The 20,216-nt window shown below is 39.9% G+C and overlaps 1 protein-coding gene across 2 annotated transcripts; it reads left to right on the top strand.

Annotated features, from left to right (window-relative positions):
* The first annotated feature begins 10,807 nt into the window (after positions 1–10,807).
* Positions 10,808–20,149, top strand: bbc3 (BCL2 binding component 3). Of its 2 annotated transcripts, none has more exons than XM_053646341.1 (4): positions 10,808–11,049; positions 12,443–12,704; positions 13,940–14,148; positions 17,551–20,149. In XM_053646341.1, the coding sequence occupies exons 2-4, from the start codon at positions 12,455–12,457 to the stop codon at positions 17,644–17,646; spliced, it is 555 nt and encodes a 184-aa protein (XP_053502316.1). In that variant the 5' UTR covers positions 10,808–11,049; positions 12,443–12,454; the 3' UTR covers positions 17,647–20,149. The 2 variants fall into 2 exon arrangements, with proteins under 2 accessions (XP_053502316.1, XP_053502317.1); XM_053646342.1 differs by lacking the exon at positions 17,551–20,149 and adding an exon at positions 15,538–16,297.
* Positions 20,150–20,216: the final 67 nt, after the last annotated feature.

Genomic DNA, 20,216 nt, shown 5'->3' with positions numbered 1-20,216 from the left:
AGCATATTGAGTAAGAGACCACTTTTCAGACAAAAAACACAATGAAGGCTGCTGGGTTTTGCTGCAAAAATAAGAAGCAAGTGCGACAGTCAAAGTCTCCAGAAGAACTGTGACTAGTTCTATATGTTTCAACAAAGCCAGATGACTGACAGCAGCTTAATAAAGTTGAGGAATGTGTAAAAGACATTAGACGTTGGATGCTTATTAACTTCCTCTGACTTAATTCTGATAAGACAGAAGTACTAGGACCATGTGTAGCTAGAAGTAAGCTTTCTGATCTCATTGTAACTCTGGATGGACTTTCTGTTTTGTCATATACAGCAGTAAAAGACCTTGGTGTGATTATTGACTCCAGTCTATCATTTGACGCTCATGTAGATAATATTACTAGGATAGCCTTCTTTCATCTCAGAAATATTTCTAAGATAAGAAATGCATTGTCACTACATAATGCAGAAATTTTAGTTCATGCTTTTGTTACCTCTAGGCCAGATTATTGTAATGCCATACTGTCTGGATGTTCCAGTAGCATAAAGAATCTCCAGTTAGTCCACAATGCAGCTGGTAGAGTCCTAACTAGAACCAGAAGATACGACCACATCACCCCGATCTTATCCACACTGCATTGGCTCCCAGTGAAATCACGCATTAATTATAAAATACTATTATTAACTTGTAAATCACTAAACGGTTTTGCGCCACACTATCTAAGTGACCTTTTGGTTTTCTATGATCCACTACGCCTACTTAGATCAAAAGATGCAGGCTATTTTACAGTACCTTGAATAGCAAAGGCTACAGTAGGGGGAAGAGCTTTCTCTTATAGAGCCCCACAGTTATGGAATAACCTTCCAATTAATGTTCAGGACTCAGACACAGTCTCAGTGTTTAAGTCTAGGCTTAAAACGTATTTGTTTACTCAAGCCTACCATGACTAGACTTTCTGTTATGCTAAGCACAGTCCTAATAATCTCTTCTCTCCCTCTCTCCTTCTGTCGAGCCACACACGATTTTATGGAGATACTAGAGATCCTGATCCTCCGGACCTGCCTGATCCGTTCGGATGCCCTACCTCTGGGTGGAGCTCTCATCTACTCCAATTCCAGATTGCTGGGACTACGGTTGCTTCTAAGGCCAAACAGACTTCATTTTACACTATCTGTTGTTACCCAGATGAGGATGGGTTCCCTTCTGAGTCTGGTTCCTCTCAAGGTTTCTTCCTCTTAACATCTTAGGGAGTTTTTCCTTGCCACTGTCGCCACCGGCTTGCTCAATTGGGATAAATTTGCACATTTAAAATCTGTATCCTGTGTTTATATGTTTCTGTAAAGCTGCTTTGAGACACTGTCCATTGTAAAAAGCACTGTACAAATAAAATTGAATTGAATTGAAGTTCTGCAAGATGCTCAATAAAACTTACAGCTCATTTCCTTATCAAACTACACTCATTGTACCTGAGACTTCTATTTTTATTTTATTTTATTTTTTGGGGAAAAAAAGGTCATCACATCAAATACTGACTTTATTTCATTTATTAAGGTTTACTGTTCTTTATAGTATTTTTTTATAATGTAGATACATTTAATTTCATTATTTTGAAGGCATATTTGCTCTACAGCATTTCTTTGTATGTGCCTAAGACTGTTGTACAGTATTGTACTGTATATACATAACTTTTGAACAGTTGGATTATGTTCATAAAATAAATTTGCACTGAGGGGGAAGTTATTTTGCAGTTAAATGGGGCCTGGAAGTTTGATAACCACTAGTGTAAACCACCTTAAATTTGAAGTATGGCATTTTGCTGCCCTAAATGCAGAAGTGCAATGCACTTAGCTAAGTTAACTCACCTAAGTGAGTTAAGTGTCAGTGCGAAGGAGGTACCCCACAAAAACAACCTACAGTACAGGGAATCTCCATGTCTGTGTTTGAAATCATTCACTTGCTCCGTAATAAAATGCCTAGTGACCAGCAGAGGGCGCTAAAGCACGCTATAAATATTACCGAGGTACTACCGCCATCTTGTGGTAAATTTCCATTTAAATAAAAAATGTACTTTTTTTAAAACGATATTATTCTTCACACGTTAATTTGTTTACATTTGAAGGACAACTGCTTCAGATTTTGTTTTCCAGGCGATATGTGTGTAATGAAAAATGAAAGTGGTGCTGAATTTGGTGGTTATACCATCTTCCAGAAAGTTCTCAAATGGCACACTAGCGTGCTAAATAGTATATCAGGATTGTACGCCACTTAATTCACCACCTGTTTCGACAAGTTATTTGGTTTAATATGATGCAGTTGAGACTGTAGTCCATGATGCTAAATGCTCAGGGACCAATCGTTTTGTCCTCGTACAGCTGCCGAGGTAACGCTGTTTCCGGGCAGAGGAGCTTGAACTACTGGAAAATAACCACGCATGCGCATTTCATACATCGACTCCACTGTGTGTGTGTGTGTGTGTGTGTGTGTGTGTGTGTGTGTGTGACCAACTAGTCTAAAATAAAAGAAAAGTTATATGTGCTGATAGAGATTTTAGGCGTTTAGGCTGTCTCTAGTTTAAATGAGATGCTGTTTTAGAGTTTAATGTAGGTGGATAATTGCATTACCTTCAAAAGGACTTGTTGCATATTTGTGCATATAAAACCCAGTCCTGAGGTAATTCTGAATTAATGCTGAATCCAGTGGTTTAACATGACTCAGTCTGTTCATGGTCTTATTGCAAACATGGTCAGTGGTGTCTTTCAATATTCGAGAGATAATGATGCACTTGAATAGATGGCTGTCAGCATACAAGCATCCAGACAAACAGTTGAGGATTTGACCAAGGCATGAAATCTAATACAGGGGCAACATCACCTCTCACATAGATGTCACAAATGCAAACATAAGTGAGGTAGGCCACCACGTTGGCCCCCATTTCGCCCCACCAGTGAGTCAGTGAGTATCAGGTTCGAGCCATAGCACAGCTAGGTTTTGTAAACACACACTCAACGGTGACCTAATTGTTGTGACAGTCCAACAATTAGCAACAGGAGAGCTCAGGAGACATAAAGCGAAGGTGCACGCCAGAGTCACAAGAGACAATGAGTCATCAACATTACAACATAATGGTGGAAGAGATTATGCAAGAGAAAAGATTATGCAAGCGAAATGGAAACAATGTTCTACAGCATGATTGGATGGATAATTATTTTGTAGACATGCTTAATCAAAGTCTATACATAGGTAAAAACAAGAATACTTATTCAAAAACTGCAAATTATTAAAGCACTGAGTGTCTGTGGAGTGTGACATGTCAAAAAAGTCAATGCTGAACATGGGGACCCCCAAAACATGCGAAAATTCTATTTTTTTGGCTTCTGGTAAAAAGAGTTCAACAGCTGTGACTTATCTGTAGGTAGATGCTTTAAAAAGTTATAAACTTCTTTTTTATTTAAATAAACTCAGAATGATAAATACCCAACATTGATAGTTTAGTTATGCAAATATGACATCGAGGGGGCTGTATAGTACAGAAAATTTTCCAGTGAAACCGTTTCAGACAAAAGCCCTTCATCAGCCATGCAAGCCATGAAGTTATATCAGTTATATCAGCCATTCACGTGAAACCAGCCTACAGACCAAAGTGAATTTATATTGAATCCATACTGAAGAATGATATCAAATTATAAAATCATGCAGATTATCACGCAGTCATATTAAGCAGCTCAAACTCAATCTTCCCTAGTCAGCTTGAAAGTTTCTTATCATGGGGAAGCCCCACATACATAAACATGACATTCCTGTGCATTGTGTGAAAAATAGTCTCGTGAAAAGAGCCATTGTTAGCTGGTCTGTAGAAGTCACATGAGGTCACAGTGACAACAGCTGGACTTAACAACCAACGTCAGGCCAATCGACCCCTGACTCCATCAGTGCTGCTCCTCCCCATTTCCATAGTGCTCCCCAGACTGCAGCCACGTGTGAGATGATCCCACATGGTGACGATGAGATCATGCCTGTGCATCTGTAACCTAACACCTTCTTCCATATGCGTGATTGAAAGTGGCATCAATGTAAGTGGAAGGTGCACAAATCCTAAGTCACATCTTTAGCATCTTTTTTGTGTGCATGTGTGCTATTTGGCATACATATGTTGTATACAGTCCTGAAGATATATTTCAAATAACCTTTCTCTTTATTAAACACGATCTTAAATTAATTTCTTCTTAGCATGTGAGGAGGCATAATCAGATAATTATCCATTCAAAAATATTCAGATATTTTATTCATATTCATCCCAAAGGTGTATTTCTTGTTCACACTGTGAGCCTTTCCCCCTTCAGCTTCATAAAATGTCAAAACACGAATATTAACTGACCAAATTTATCATTGCATACTTCAGCATTATTTGGATTTTTATTTTTGGCTCATCTGGCCATCACTATATCTGACATAGTGAAGTATCACTAACTGTGTCTGAAATCTATTTAAAGATGCATTTTAGCACCAAATGTAAATCGGGTTGTTTATTATGTCTGCCATTTTGTATTGTTTTTCTTTTTCATTCACGGGTTACTATGACAGCCCTCATGTCCGTTGGCTGAATTTGCATGAAATCTGACAGACTTACACTTCGTCTTTTCACATGTTCATTTAATCCTTATATTTACGCTCATTTAAAAAATCAACACATTTTAGTATACACATTCTTTTTCATAAATATAAAATAATGTTTTGGCTTTTTTATTATTATTTAATTGTGTAGTGCACTTCCAAGAAACATCATCTTTAAGAACTGTAGTGTAGAAGTATAAACACTTCCTCTGAATATCTAGTTTTGGACAAAACACTAATGGGTTCTAATTAGTATTAATATGAAGGCTTTTCTTGCTAACCCTTGCTGAAACTTGTTTCTATTTCCCATATAAACAAACCACTTAATGGAGTTTTGTCAAAACTTTACATGTTGTATCCACAAAATAAGGATATACAAAATCAGTAAGGAATGAACACGACAGGGCACGCTGTTATAAGAAAATAATCTATGATGGGGTGGTGTAATGCCTGAAGCAAAGCAGATTATTTTTCCTAAAACAACATACATTTTAGTCCTCTTATATGACAATGATTTGCAAACAATTACAATTTATTTTATTACTGAATGACACATCGTGGCTATAAAGAGTTCTCTCAGCAGCCTCTCTTTTCCTCTCTCTTGAAGTTAAAAAGCAAAAAAAAATGCAGTTTGTCAATAACAAAACATTTTAAGATTTTAATATTTAATTTTATATTATGTTTGACATACAAGTCCCTTACCTTTCACAGCTGTTACTATAGAAACAAATGTTAATTGATATAAACTTTCAATTTCACTTACAGCCAGAACTACTGCTGCAATAACAGAACAGCTTCTGACCACTCAAATTTGAGAAGTCAACAATGCTGTGGTATAAACCAAAACCAAAACAATACCAGGGGATTACATTTATTACTGCTGGCATGCAGGCAAGGATATACCTCGACACAGCAGAAGAGATAACAGCTTAATGTAGTTATAACATAAAAACAATTGTAAAGTATGATATCGTTTGTAACGTTTTGTGTTTGTGGCCAATGTAAAGATTTGGGAATGAAACTGACACTGACGTTGAATGTTGCTGAAATCAGCCTGAGTATCGTATCCTCACAGTATATAATAAGATAAAAAATCCACCATGCCTACTTAGATCAAAAAGTGCAGGCTACTTGTTGGTACCTTGAATAGTGAAGGTTACAGCAGGTGGAAGATCTTTCTCTTACAAAGCTCTGCAGTTATGGAACAGCATTCCAATTAGTGTTCGGGACTCAGACACAGTCTCTGTGTTTAAGTATAGGCTGAAAAAATATTTGCTTACTCAAGCTTAGAATGAATAGACTTTCTTTTACACAAAGTACCCATCACAGGATAGTAAGCATACCTAACAATGTCTTCCTCTCTTTACCTCCCTCTCCCTCTCGCCTTCTGTCGAGCCACACATGATTTTATGGAGATGCCAGTGATCCTGACCCTTTCTGCTCTCCAGACCTGCCTGATCCTTCCTGATGCCCTACCTCTGGATGGAGCTCTCATCAACTGGAGGCTACAGCCTGGAGATTGCTTAGGATTGTATCGCTTGAAGTACCATGGAAATGGTTTTGGACCTCAGTTCCACATGGACATTCTCGCTGTGGTTGCTGGGACTACGGTTGCTGCTGTGGCCTTAGGACTGCAATTACCACATGCAGTTTTGCACTCAAGTCTCCTTTAGTGAACAGTGGACTAGTTCAACAAACAGACTTCATATAAAAACCATGAACTTTTTTTTACATTCACACTATCCGATGTTACCCAGATGAGGATGGGTTCCCTTCTGAGTCTGGTTCCTCTCAAGGTTCCTTCCTCATATCATCCTAGAGAGTTTTTCCTTGCCACCGTCGCCACCGGCTTGCTTAATAGGGATAAATTCACACACTTAAAATCTGTATTGTATGTTTATATGTGTCTGTAAAGCTGCTTTGAGACAACGTCCATTGTTAAAAGCACTATACAAATAAAATAAAATTGAAATGCATAAAAAATAAACAATAAAATCAATAAAATAAACAATGAAAAATAAACATAACTATCTGATAACTAAAAGACAACCAGGTCTGTGTGAACCGATTCAATTGTTAATCTGAAAAGTTAAGCATTAATTGCCCACTTGTTATAAAATAATTAGTGTTTGCATATTTTCACAAATATAAAGCCTTTTGTTAAGTAAAATACATTTGCACTGACTGCAGCATAACGTTTGAAACATGAGCTAAAACCCAGTCCACCGCTGCACGATATGCATGTTCTACTCGAAATTGTTTTCAACATGTTTGTCTTTCACCACCCTCCAATTAGTTTATGGGGAGAGACAGCTGCTGTCCTGTGCTACCTCACTCACCCCTGACAGCCACTGTTTAGTAGCCACTTATGGTGACAGCAATGACTGCTAATTTGTTAAACTAGAGGCGAGATGGCTATAGTCCTGGAGATGAAGTTTACAGATACCAGGTCAGATAATGGATGATGTCATTGTGACAGACTAATTCAATGTATAGAGAAACACATGGACTCATTCAGCTTTGGTCACGAGTATACACAAACTGTCATAAGTACAAAAACACACCATGTGATTTCCTTTGTCTGTATTCTCTTGTCTGTTATTCTAGTAAATGTAAAAGTATATCAGGGTCACATATTTGATCTTGACAGTGATGTAAGATGTTATTGAATAAGTACATTGTTCGAGCTAATCCTCTGTCACAGCCTAAATGACTCATAACAATACAAGACCGAATACAAGAAATTTCAAGTACCTGAGAGTAAGATCATTTGACTGACCATGTTTACCTCACTAAGGACTGCTACCTCAGTACTTACTTTTCCAGCACACTTTTTTTCCATCATGTTCTAGTTTACAACTAGCAGCCCTGACTTAACATTAACAACATAATCAACAACAACAACAATAATAACAACAATAATAATAATATGATGGTTTTTCATCCTCTTCTTGTTATTATTATTATTATTATTATTATTATTATTATTATTGTTGTTGTTGTTGTTGTTGTTGTTGTTGTTGCTGTTGTTGCTGTTACTACTTTACAAAAGGTAACACAAGTAATACAAAAAGTAACAACATTTTAAACCATGCATTTCAGCTTGAATGGGTCAGTCCTCTTGCACCAATTGCTTCGTCCCATGATCTGACAGTTGTGTACCTGCAGTATGCTTGCACAAATGGTTAATGTTTGCATGATGGTTGCAATCTTTACTGTTTGCCCAAATTGTATTCGATTTACATGCTGCTACTGCACACTCCGATTTCAGGATAATTATGAACAGTAAAAAGAAACAAAAGTTAACTGGCATCAGTTTTTTGATGCATAATTAGGACATGTTTAAGGGTCACTAAGGGCCTAAAGAGAGTTTTAAAAAATATTAATTTGTTGAAAAATGTCAAGTCAAGTGGGTTTTTTATTGTCATTCCTCTTTATAGCTTGTATATATTGGAACAAAATGTTTCTCCAGGATCATGGTGCAACACATAACAGTACGCAAAATTACATAAAGTGCAAATACACAACAGTGTGAAACGAGTGCAAGAAATTAAATACACAGAACAAAACAATACATACACAGGACAAAAAAATACGCACAACAATAAATATGCAGAACATGGGCTGTAAACTGTAAAGTATTGCTAGGGTAGCAGCAATAGGCTTAGTGTTCCATATATCCACAGCGTTTTAGCCAATAAGCTTTGTCATCATGCAATGGTTTCTATGCAAGGGACATTAAATAAACAAAAAACCAACTACAACTAAAAACATTTAATGACCTTTGTTATTTACATGATCATATAGGACTTGCCATGAACCCATGTTGCCCTTCACAGGCTGAGCATGGTTCTTCGCCCAGACATGTACCTGTGTGGGGATTCCCCCATGGTAAAGAAAGCTTCTCTACGCTAGTGCGTGGGTGTGAAGCTCCTCTGAAGCCCAGCTGCCATTTCCAACCCATTAGATTTTAATGAGACACAATGACCACACTGACAGGGGACACACACTACAGGGCAAAAGCACCAGTGATGGGGAATTTCCCCTGCTCTCTAATAATTAGCATAAGCCGATGAATATATAACATTATTAATGTTTAATTAGGTCTTTTCAATTAGCTGATTGCAGTAACCTAGCCAAAATAAAATGCAAAAAGTTTATTTTGGTTTTGATTAAAAAAATTATCCTCACAAGCAAAACATAAAACCTGAAGACAATGAATATGTATTATTCAAAGTCTGTTTAGAAAGAGGCCTAAGGGATGCACTAGGATTGCAGCATTTAGTCTGCTCAAATCCTGTCCTTATTTAATAACACACAGCCTCATGCCTGCACTGAGGACCCAGTCATTAACTGGTGTCTGAAAGGAAATTCATTTAGCTAATTCTCAAGTAATTTATAACGTCATTCTTCAACCATAACCAGCTTTGTGGTAAACCTACTATGATGTAAGCTTGAATTTTCTAAAGTGATTGAGATAGCTACACCTTCTTTTAGCAGGGTTTCCATGGCATAATAATTATTTTCACAGCCCAGGGAGGAAATATACATCTGAAATAGCATCTATATTTTGTGTGGCTAATTAGGATATAAATAAATTAATTGTAGACTAGTATAATTTAAGAACAGGTTTAGAGTACAAGCCAAAATGTGATTATGGCTAAATTCCAGCTGGCTCCCAACTCCTTGTATAGCACTGAGTAGAAAAGTTAGCACCCACTTAGAACAAAGTTAAAATGTGCAAGTATATGTTCATTCCAAAGCAACAAAAAATGGTCAAATAGTGTATGCTAAAAATATCAATAGTGAAAATGTAAACAATATGTTTGCATTTCCCTTTCTAAATAGGATGTAAATATCTGAAATCACCTGCATGTCCACCCATTTCCTTAATGACTGCCTCTAGCCTCTTTCATATCTTCTCAGCAGCTTTTGGATCCTCTCAGTTGTAATATTCACCCTCCATTCTTCCTGATATATCTGCCATAGCTTTGATAGATTGCTTAGCCCATTCTTCTTAACATATCTGGTATTAATCTACCAGATGTCATACAGTGCCTTTTACAAATCAGGTCTGAAGACAGAGAAAGATTTAGTTTTAGTTTTATGTTGTTGTTTTTTTTAACTTGTGCGGTCTGTCAGTGCAGTCTGTGTGGAGTTTCACATTTTTGTATTGGTTTCCTCCAGGTTCTCTGGTTTAGTCCCAAAAACATGCCTGTGTAGGTGAAGTGGCTATGCTAAATTAGCACGTTCGCCTCACACCTGCAGGGCTGGGGGCTGGGGGGGGGGGGGGGGATTTGCCCTGTGTGTGCAGCTCTTGCATGTTCTCCCCTGCTTCAGGGATTTCCTCTGGGTACTCCAGTTTCCTCCCCGGGTCCAAAGACATTCATTGTAGGCTGATTGGCATCTCTAAATCGTCTGTAGTGTGTGAATGTTTGTGTGTGATTGTGTCCAGGATGTCCCCCACCTTGTGCCCTGAGTTCCTTGGGCCAGGTTCCAGGCCCCCCCACCCTGTGTAGGATAAATGGTATGGGAAAATGGATGGATGGTTGGATGGATGGACTGATGGATCTGCACTGCCAATGAGTTGTTGTTATTTTATTTCACTTCCAAGTGTGCTGGTTTTAATAAACACTCATTTAGGGTCTCATTACAATCTGAGAGAGATCAGTTAAACGTTTCCATAAAGATTTAGGTTTCCTTATTTAACTGCATTTTTTTTGGTCTTTGGCAAGACTAGTAATGAAACTGTAATAAAACATAATCAACTGCTGTTCAAAAACTTTTTTTTGTCAGATACAAGACACAACAACCTGAAAGAAAAGGTCAAAAGTTGCTTTTGTACATTGTTTTGTTTACTTATCGACTCCTAATCTAATCCCGCCTCGTTTGTTAGGATTGGCTCGTTAAACGCAGCCCTCTAGTTGGTCGGTGTTACCGTCAAGATGAACTTCCCAGCCAATACTTGTACAGGAGGCGGGATTTGTGCGCCCATGGGCGGGAAACTGACAGCGTGCTGTGCGGGATGGTGTTGATGGTGTGACGAGCATGTCGGGACTTGTTACGGAACACGCAGAAAAGAGGGCGTCGCCAAAGAGAGCACTTCGCGGGAGTGAGCGCGAGCGGCTGTCATTATTGAAGCTCGCGTCTTCTGCACTGACACACGGCACGGTGTCAACAAGAGCCACTTACTCTCTCTCTCTCTCTCTCTCTCTCACACACACACACACACAAACAGGCATGGAGGAATATTAACCTGTCACGCATCATGAACGGATTTACTCTGTAACTCGAGCAAACCGCGAGAAACTAAGAACAGGAATAAGGTTTATGTGGCGCGGAAAACCCGAGCACGCCAGTTACTGACCAAGAAAAAAAACCCACACCAACAACACGCCACAACCGAACACTGGACTGATATCTACACATTACCAAACTACTGTTTCACAGGTAAGAGTGACGATGGTGATTTATTTGCAAGGAATATCTTTGTAGCGCTGTCCTCATGTGTCACTTGAGTGAAGTTAGAGCTCACTAGTTTATTCGTGTTTTGATCTTGTTGGGGCGGTGGGTGTGTCACACACTCTAGTGATCCAGTCTCAGTAAGAAAGTGGAAAAAAAACTCACTGAAAGATGTCAGGTCATGACTGGATACAATATTCATATAAACGGGACAGTTATTAGAGTGTTTATGCCTCTAACAAGGCGTAAAGTGGTCCTGTATTATATTATTGCCATTACATGCAGTGGCTCCTTCTGTCACGGACGCACGCGCTCGATAAATCAACAAACCCGATCACGCCGTTAACGTGTTTCAAAATCACCCCGAAGGCTTCGTTGTATTGCTTAGTGTAAATTAGTTTCCAGCATGTTTCATCACTCGCTCAGTCCGTCTACTTTGTATAATAACCATGCTGTACTTTTCCATCGCTTCATATTTTCCATATCGGGCAATCAAGCCAAGCGAAACGCTGATAACAATCTCAAGCAGTGTTGCAACTTGGAAATGTCTTATTGCAGATTTCATGTACAAGTGTCAAATGGATTCGTGCTTTTTTTCTTAATAGTTTATGCGTGTGTAAACGTGTTGTGCCGGAGCCGAGAAAGCGCGCGCGGTTGTGATTACCGCTACATGCACGGATTTGTTTACAAACAAGCCGGCGCGCCGCTCGCGCTCGCCCCCTAGCGGTCACTCTGAACTGGCCTGCAGGCAATAGGGGGGAAGCACGATGTTTTAGAATAAATTGACGGTGTTCATTGCTTGAGGATGTTTTAAATTTAATATTCAGTTGTCTGATAGAGAAATGGTGGGTGAATATTTTTTTTACTTTCTTTGACAATTCAATTCAATACGTGTGTGTTTTTTTTTAATGAAAATGAAAAGTAGGGATGTTACAGATGACTCCTGCCCTCTAATGTAAATGTAACGTTTTTAAATCGGCTTAGTTACATCTTGATTTTTCTTTTTGTATTGCCAGAAGAACCCAAAATAATATCCCCTGAAAAAAAATTTAAGTTTTGAAAGATGTTGGAGATTGTGATAATGTATTACTCTTTATAATTCTGCATAATTTATGTACTTGGACATTTTGCAACCACCATTTTACTCAACACAAAACAACATATTTTAATGTTAAGTCGTGCATATTGCTTTTGAACATTATACACATTATACAGACTAAATCTAGACATGTATTTTTAAATGAAATGACCCCACAAGACTGAACTTGTCCCTTCATCTTTGATATAGCCAAGTGTTTACTGAGGGAACGTGCATAAAAGATCCACAGCATTGTCTTGAATAGGATTCGCAACTAAGGTTTTTTTTCCCCACACACTACAGACACTTTTAGTCATGGCCCGGCCACAGCCGGACAGTAGGGTGGACGGTCAGAGCCCTGCGCAGCCACAGACCTGCAGAATGGAGGTGCTGCGTCGGGATGCCTGGCCCAGCGGAGGTACACAGCAGGTTCTGCAGTCCAGACAACGATGCAGGACTGTGGCTACTCAGACCAGCACTGTAACAGCACCCGTTATCTCCACACAGGACACTGTGAGCATGGCCAGTTCCCCCCAACAGGAAGGTCCACTCAGAGATAGCTCAGGTATCTTCGCCTTTAATCATATACACTTCACTTGCAAGTGATCTGTACATGTGGCTATGTATGTATGCTTTACAGTGTGCTTGACAGATTGTTTGATAAGCATTACTAAAATCCTGAAGAAAAAAACATTTCGGGTACTAGCAACAATAACCGTGGTTCATGGTCGAGATTCCAGGAAGTGTTTTTTGCCCCTCTGTGGCCATGAGTTAGAAAAAAGGACATGTTGCAACTTGCCCTGGGCAAGTGTCTTCCTGCTGAGCACAACCCAGCACACAGTATCAGAATGCCTGCGCTGCACTGAGCAGCGTCCTTGCAGTGTTTTGGTCCCACAGTCGTTGTTCACTGTATCTTTCCAAAATTTCCACACATCGTCATTGCTATCGTATCCTCAGCTGAACCCTTTTGGTGCTGCTTTTTTGGCACCTCCTTTATAAAAGCTGCAGGCTTTTGGCCTGCCTTCCCCAACACACACACACACTCACACTGTCCATCCAATCACCGCCCGGTCCTTGTTCCTGTCCACCAATGGCTGCATTTCTTCACAGGCTGCATGGGCTTACAGTTACCCTGGCAACAAGCCAGAATACCACGGCTCTCCCAGTGTTGCTCGCTCTGTTCAGTCACCTGCTTGAAGGATTAGCAGAGCTCAGCCCCACACACATGCATTTCCTCATAATGTGGAGCTATTTGTGCATGCTAGTAGCGAAAATAAAGGCTTTTAACTATAAACCTTTAATTAAGGCATCATCCTTGATGTGTAGTTACTGTTTTATAATGTAATTATTACCATTGAAAGACTCACATTCTTGCTTTCTAGGCTTGGATTAAACAGATTATGAGATTATATGTAAACCTTAAATGAGAAAAATGAAGTGTCCTGAAGCAACTGTTGAAATTCTTTGACTAGGGAGAAGATTGCTGGAGGTTTGAGGGGTTACTTTTTGGCAAAGATGAAAGATGTGCGATGGGCTGATTATGGATCTGGCGTGCTCATTCAAGCTGTTCATCTCCATGATTGTCAGCTTTTTGCTTGTTTATTTTGGCCAGAAAAGTCCTTCCAGTTTCCCTAAAAGATAATGTGTTTACATAGGATAAACATTTGATGGTATGCTGATGTTAAAGTTTCAGTAATCAAAGAACGAGGAGGCTTGTTCATATCTACAAATTTCTCTCTGCTTTTTATGGAATGAGATGGACCTCTCTGACAGTGAATTTTTTTTCTGTATCTCCTTCAGGAACCGGGCAGGAGAGGTTGTATCCCAACAGGAGGCAGCAGCCCTTGCCCGATCTCCTTCCCGAGAGCAGTAGCTCCTCGGCACAATCAAGCCGCCGAGGCTCTGCGGTTGATGAGGAGTCCATGGAGGAGGAACAAGTGGTGGGGAGAGTGGCCATCCAGCTGAGAACCATAGGAGACGAGATGAACGCTGTTTACTTTCAGAGAATGGTGAGGAACCAGTTAGTGTGATATAGCTGTGCTGGTGTATAGTCCAACCCCGGCCTTCTTTTGTGTAACGGTGATTGGTGCGACATGTGTCAGTGACAATGTTTGCGAAAATGTGCAAGTGTCTGTGTGCACGTAGCCTCCAGTGGCTTTTCTAGTAAATGGATCAATGTGGTATTCACCATGGCTAGTGTTGTGACTGGAGTCAGATTTCCTGTAGTGGTTGAACCTGATGCCTTCCCTCTCATTTGTGCACCCGCTCTCTCTTGTTCTCGCTTTCTCCCCCCTCTCTCTCTCTCTCTCTCCCCCTCTCCCTCTCCTTCCTTCCTGCCTCTGTCTTTCTGCTGCTCTCGATCTCCCTGCCGTATCGCGTGAGGAGTTAGCCCGTGGAGCAGGCAGGGAGTAAACACAGTCTAATCTCTCCCTCCCCCATGCAAACCAACTCCCCCTCCTCCCTTCTCCTCGCCTCTCAGACAAACACACATGATGTCACCGCACTATTCCAGCACTCACTGAGTCTGAGTGCTCCAGCCTACACACCCTTGTATGTACACACACAGAAATACACAAACATACCCAGTAGTCACACATTGACACACGCACACTAACACACTTGTCATATTCACAATCATGTACCTAGACAGTGCACTGTAGACATTTTTTTTTTAACACTTTCAGTTGCACTGTCACACAATCACAGAAACAGTCAGTTACTTGTACAAATGTAACACACAATAAACCGGTATGTCACGTGGCTGAACCTCCTGTTTTGGGAATCACGCGCACAGCTTGTTTTGTTGCTCCGCTAAACTCTGTGATACCAGGATGCTTTTACGGCACACGACGCAAGTGTTGTTTACTCAGGACCAGTCGAGAAATTATAGGTACTTCCTCAAGCAGTGGAACAACAACTTGACTGGATGTGGGTGTGTATGTATAGGGGTAGAAATGTATATGTAGAATGCACTTCTTGTCTCCTTTCACTCTCATAGGTACTTTCTCAAGCAGTGGCACAACAACTTGGCTGGATGTGGGTGTGTATGTATAGGGGGTAGAAATGCATATGTAGAACGTACCTCTTGTCTCCTTTCACTCTCACTACTCTGTAACTTCGTCGTGTTCAGAATGTTTTCTTTTGTTCACTCACACACCAATCTATCTTAACCTGTCTAATCCCTACAACTAAAGATATACATACAGGGAAGCACTCTTAAGAACTGGAGAAACACTTGTTACAGTATATTACACAAATGAAATATAATATGCATACAATTCAGTTCAATTCAGTTTTATTTGTATAGCACTTTTTAACAATTTGTCCCAAAGCTGCTTTACAGAGATATATAAATTCAGGATATAGATGTTAAATGTATGTTTTTTGCTAATGAGCAGGCGACGGTGGCAAGGAAAAACTCCCTGAGACACTATGAGGAAGAAACCTTGAGATGAACCATACTCAAAAGGGAACCCAACCTCATCATAGCAGTTGTAATCCTAGCCATCATGGTAAATGGTCTGCACTTATATAGCGCCTTTTTAACCTTAGTGGTTCGAAGCGCTTTACACTGTGTCTCATTCACCCATTCACACACACACTCACACACACACACACCAATGACAACCATGCAAGGCACCTGCCATTGGGAGCAACTTGGGGTTCAGTGTCTTGCCCAAGGACACTTCAGTATGTGGAGTCATATGGTCCAGTAATCAAACTACCAACCCTGCGATTAGTGGACAACCCGCTCTACCACCTGAGCCACAGCTGCCCCAAGCATAACTCTTCATATGAATTGAGGTCCAAAGCCATCTTATGGTTTTTAAGTGGTACCATCCTCAGTAATCTCAATGATCTTTAGGCTGCACCATGTCATGCCATCCTCAGCAGCAGCATGTGACTTCAAATTGATGAGAACTCCAACTAGAAGTAGGGCATCAGGATGGGTCAGGCAGGTCCGGAGAGCAGAAAGGTACAAAAAACTCGGCATGGTTCTTACTCTGGCAGGGTCTATAAAATAAATATACAATAACGTCCTTCTATGGAGGACCCTTGACCCTATTATATGTTTGATATAAATATTTTCCCAGGATTAGGTGGGGGCTTTAAAATGACTTTCTTATAATTTACTGAAAATTCATTGCAGTGAGCTTGTAAAAGCATCCTCTTTAGTAGGTGCATCTGTATGGTCATTTCTTCCTGGTCTTATTGTTGCTTCCTGTAAAGTCCTACACTCATACACAAAACAAAGCGCAGAAAGGAAGTGCACTAAATCAAAGCGACACCGGTTGTTAACGTAAATATAATACCAGAATTATTAGTAATTCGTGTTTGTGTTACTGGAACATAAAAAAAAAGTAATTATTGTAGTTGATTTAGACGTCAGTGCTACCTAGAACAAAAAAAACCCCAATATTTTTATTATATTATTGACATTATTATATATATTAATATTATATTATATGTGAAATGTCATATTACTTTGCAGTTTTCTCACACTCCAGTTGCACAAGTCATTATTAATGAAAATTCACATCAAAGCGGCTTATGGTTTTAGCTTGCTCATAATGCGTAGAGATTAGAGGTCAACCATTGTAGAATCTGTAGCTTGGAGAATTAATGAGTATGTGCTTGTTTACTAACTGCAGAGCGGTTAACATTATAATGATAGGGTGGACACTGTTGTGGCAACTGGGCTGTAGTAGTAGTTCATGACCTGTTGTGTCATGTTAACTGTCTGCTACTCCTGTGTTCTCACATAACCCCTGTGCTGGCCGGTTCTACCCTCTCTACATGCCCTAGTGATTTCAGTGCCACTTTTCAGGGACTATAGAAGTGATCTGTCAGTTATTCACTAACTCTCTGAGTTCTGATCACTCCTCTCTGAGAGTTATTTTTAGATGATGACTCACAGCAGTTGTTGAATAGCATCTCACCAGACTGTTGTTGCAGACATTGTCTGGCAGGGACTACTTCGCAAGCACGCGCGTCTGGTACTTAGACACACATGATCGCTTTCTCTTTGTTGCTGGGTCATTCTTTCATATGTGTGTGCACACACGTATATGGACATCACAGATTTTTTTTTACACATCACTGTTTTCTTTGGCTAATGAAGTTTATGTGATTGTCAAGTACTAGTTTGTTGTGTCTAGCTGTCGCTCAAGTAGAGAGATGTTTCGTCTACAGTAACATAATTATAAATCGCTTTGTAAATGATTCTACTTTTGAATTTATGCTGAGGCTTACAATCTTGATCAAGCACACTGTAATGAGATGCAAACCATAAACCATGTTGTTATCAGACTCTAGCATGGCCTCTAACTGTACATTACTTTCACTAATAGTGTCCAAGGTGTTTGTGTATTCTAACATCCACTCACTATCACATTCTTTGTATGTTTCAGAATGAGGGCGCACAGTGGCAGAACTGGAGAGGCCTGTACCGCGGCCTGGTCGCCTTCCTGGCCGACACCATCAGCACCCTCTACCAGCTCAGATAAACGGACGGGTATTTGGCACTGCGGGGGGGCGCCGGCGCTCCCTAAAACAGCCTCTAATCTACTGCACTGGCTCGGGGACATTTCTGCAGGCCCAGAATGCACTGTGGAGTTTTTTTTTGTTGTTTTTTTTGTTCCTGTGGAGAGTTCTCTTGTTTGTGTTGTTTCTCCATTGTATATGTTGTATATTAGTTTTTTTCTGTCTCTTTTGGGAGGAGTTTCATGTAGCAAGTGAATGAAGTCTGTGTCGGAGTCGGGGCATGTTAAGGGGGAGAAATGCTTGTGCCTCTCTAGATCTGTGAAGCTGTGAAGCACAATCGGTTGGACGCTTGTTTCTATTTTTGGAAATTTCCTTTTATTTTTGACCAACCTGAAGGCCTGGGTACTCAGAGAATCTGTGAAGGGTCAACAAATGTGTCAAAAAAGTGTGTTTAGACAGTGGGCAATTCACTAATATAGATCATTCTTTTACTCTCAACCCTGTGTTTACATTAGCAAGAAACAGAGCAATAGGCGATTGATATTTTGGGGGGATTGCAAGTACAATATAAAAAATACATTAAACAAAGATAACATGGCAATATCTGTAAATGTATACATTTTGGCATTTATCTACTATCTTTGATCAGAACTTAAAGAAGCCGGAAGTGTATGCCCATACAAGACAAACTGTAAGCGACATCAGCGCCTTTTGCTTTGCTAGTGTGAAAGCAGGGTCAACACACATCCATGACAAGCATTCAAAACCAAATGCCAAAATTCAGTCGATCTAGGTCTTCAGAATGCACTAATTGAAAGGATGGGTTGTACCTCAGACACTGAAATGCTGTATCTGGTCTTAGCTGCCTTACGGAGCAATACTGCACCACAGCACAGGGAAAAGGGCACTACTAAACAAGACTATCAAAATAAGAGACGTTCAGGTGACAGGGACAGGCAGGCCTTTCAATACCACACACTTCCTCTACAGCGAACCCAGTGTGGTGAATGTGCCTTACATCACCCTTTAAAATCGTACATGTGCTTGATTTAGCAGGGGCAGTCAATGAACGGTGTTTGGGGTGGGGTGGGGTGGGTGGTGGGGTAAAGGGTCAGTGCCTTGGTGCTCCCACCTGTACGTACACTTTGGAACACGACAGTCACCACTCATTTCAAAGCTTGATCACCTCCAATGGAGGCACTAGAATTGAGGCCGGAAGCCATGTGGACCCACCAGTCTACAGGCTGTCCAAATGGCTGGGTAGCAGTGTTAATATTCGTAATGAACTTGTGTGTAAATATTTTGGGAGAAAATGGCAACAGGCAAGAGATGGAAGGAATTGGCCGTTCTCATCCTGGTGTATCATGTATATTTTGGTGAAACTTTAAAATACTTAACAGTTCCTTGTTTTTTGTTTGGAAGCTGTATGTAAGATTTATGTTTTCTTGAACTTTGTATGGACCAATGCAGGGAGGTTAAACTTAAATCCAAGAACTATTTAAAATGTTCACAAAAGGATCTACATTTGGATATACGATTAGTTTAGTTTGTGAATATGCCCCCGTACACATATTACAAAAAAATCTATCATGAGAAACAAAGGTTAAGCTATTTATTTTTCTGTCCTTTCTGATGCTTGGTCCTTCGTGAGGAGTAGGGATGAAACTGATGTATTTGGTTTAAAAACTATAAGCTAATGTTATAAGCTCAAGTTATTTTCATGAATTATTTGGAAGTTTCTTTTTTTATATCCTATAAGCAAGGCTTGTAAAGAGCAACCAGATTGAATGAGCATGGAGATAAAGTTTAGTTCTCTGGGGATTTTTCTCTTGTAATAAAACCTACTGTCCAAATGTCCAAACTCAAAAAAACTACAAAAGAAGTCAGTAGCAAAATTTATTTCTGCTGTAATTTAATTATGGTCATGATTTTGCTGCAATAAGATTATGGAAGAAACTGAGCCAGACCTTTTTTACTTGAAGACAAACCTTTCAATATGTAGATTCGTTGTCTTTGGACGACGAATCTCTGGGGCCTTCAACTAGATTGCTTGCATGTTGCCATTGCTCTCACATGAAGTTCATAGGCATGTATCTAACAAACCACATATGCGATGTCTGTGGGTAAACCATGTGAAAACTTTGTTAGCACTCTCCTTTTTTGGTCCTTTTTTCACGTGGGTACTGTACTGTATTTCTGAGCATACTGAGTACCAGCGGTCTGTCTCATGACTGCCTGTCTTATGACTTCCTGTGTAAAGCAGTGGTGTATACCACTTCCTGTGGACAGTGTGTGGCTTCTTGTGGATAGGTGTATTCTCTGATGCACTCTCTTCCTGAGGGAAAGGCCTTAAGTGTGAACTGTGAACATCACACTACACTCAAGCTCATGTCAATCTCATTTTCTAGCCTTGTACATTTGCTGTTTTTGACTTTTTTCTAATCAATTTTCTATATGAATTTTGGTATGTTTTCCCCCTTTGCCTTTTTAAAATAAAGAGAAATATGACAATATTTATGAGTGATGTGCTTAAAAAAAAACCCACCATGATTAATTTCACATGATAGCAACTAGGTAGAACCACACAATTAGT

This window comes from Ictalurus furcatus, chromosome 17 (assembly GCF_023375685.1).
Source record: "Ictalurus furcatus strain D&B chromosome 17, Billie_1.0, whole genome shotgun sequence".
NCBI classification, from domain to species: Eukaryota; Metazoa; Chordata; class Actinopteri; order Siluriformes; family Ictaluridae; genus Ictalurus; species Ictalurus furcatus.
This window is presented reverse-complemented; position numbering and strand designations above follow the sequence as displayed.

Excerpts from the sequence above, each read along its gene's own strand:
- bbc3 (XM_053646341.1), top strand. The coding sequence starts at position 12,455 with ATGGCCCGGCCACAGCCGGACAGTAGGGTGGACGGTCAGAGCCCTGCG. Across the intron at positions 12,705-13,939 it reads TCCACTCAGAGATAGCTCAG|GAACCGGGCAGGAGAGGTTG; the intron begins GTATCTTCGCCT and ends TATCTCCTTCAG. Across the intron at positions 14,149-17,550 it reads CTGTTTACTTTCAGAGAATG|AATGAGGGCGCACAGTGGCA; the intron begins GTGAGGAACCAG and ends TGTATGTTTCAG.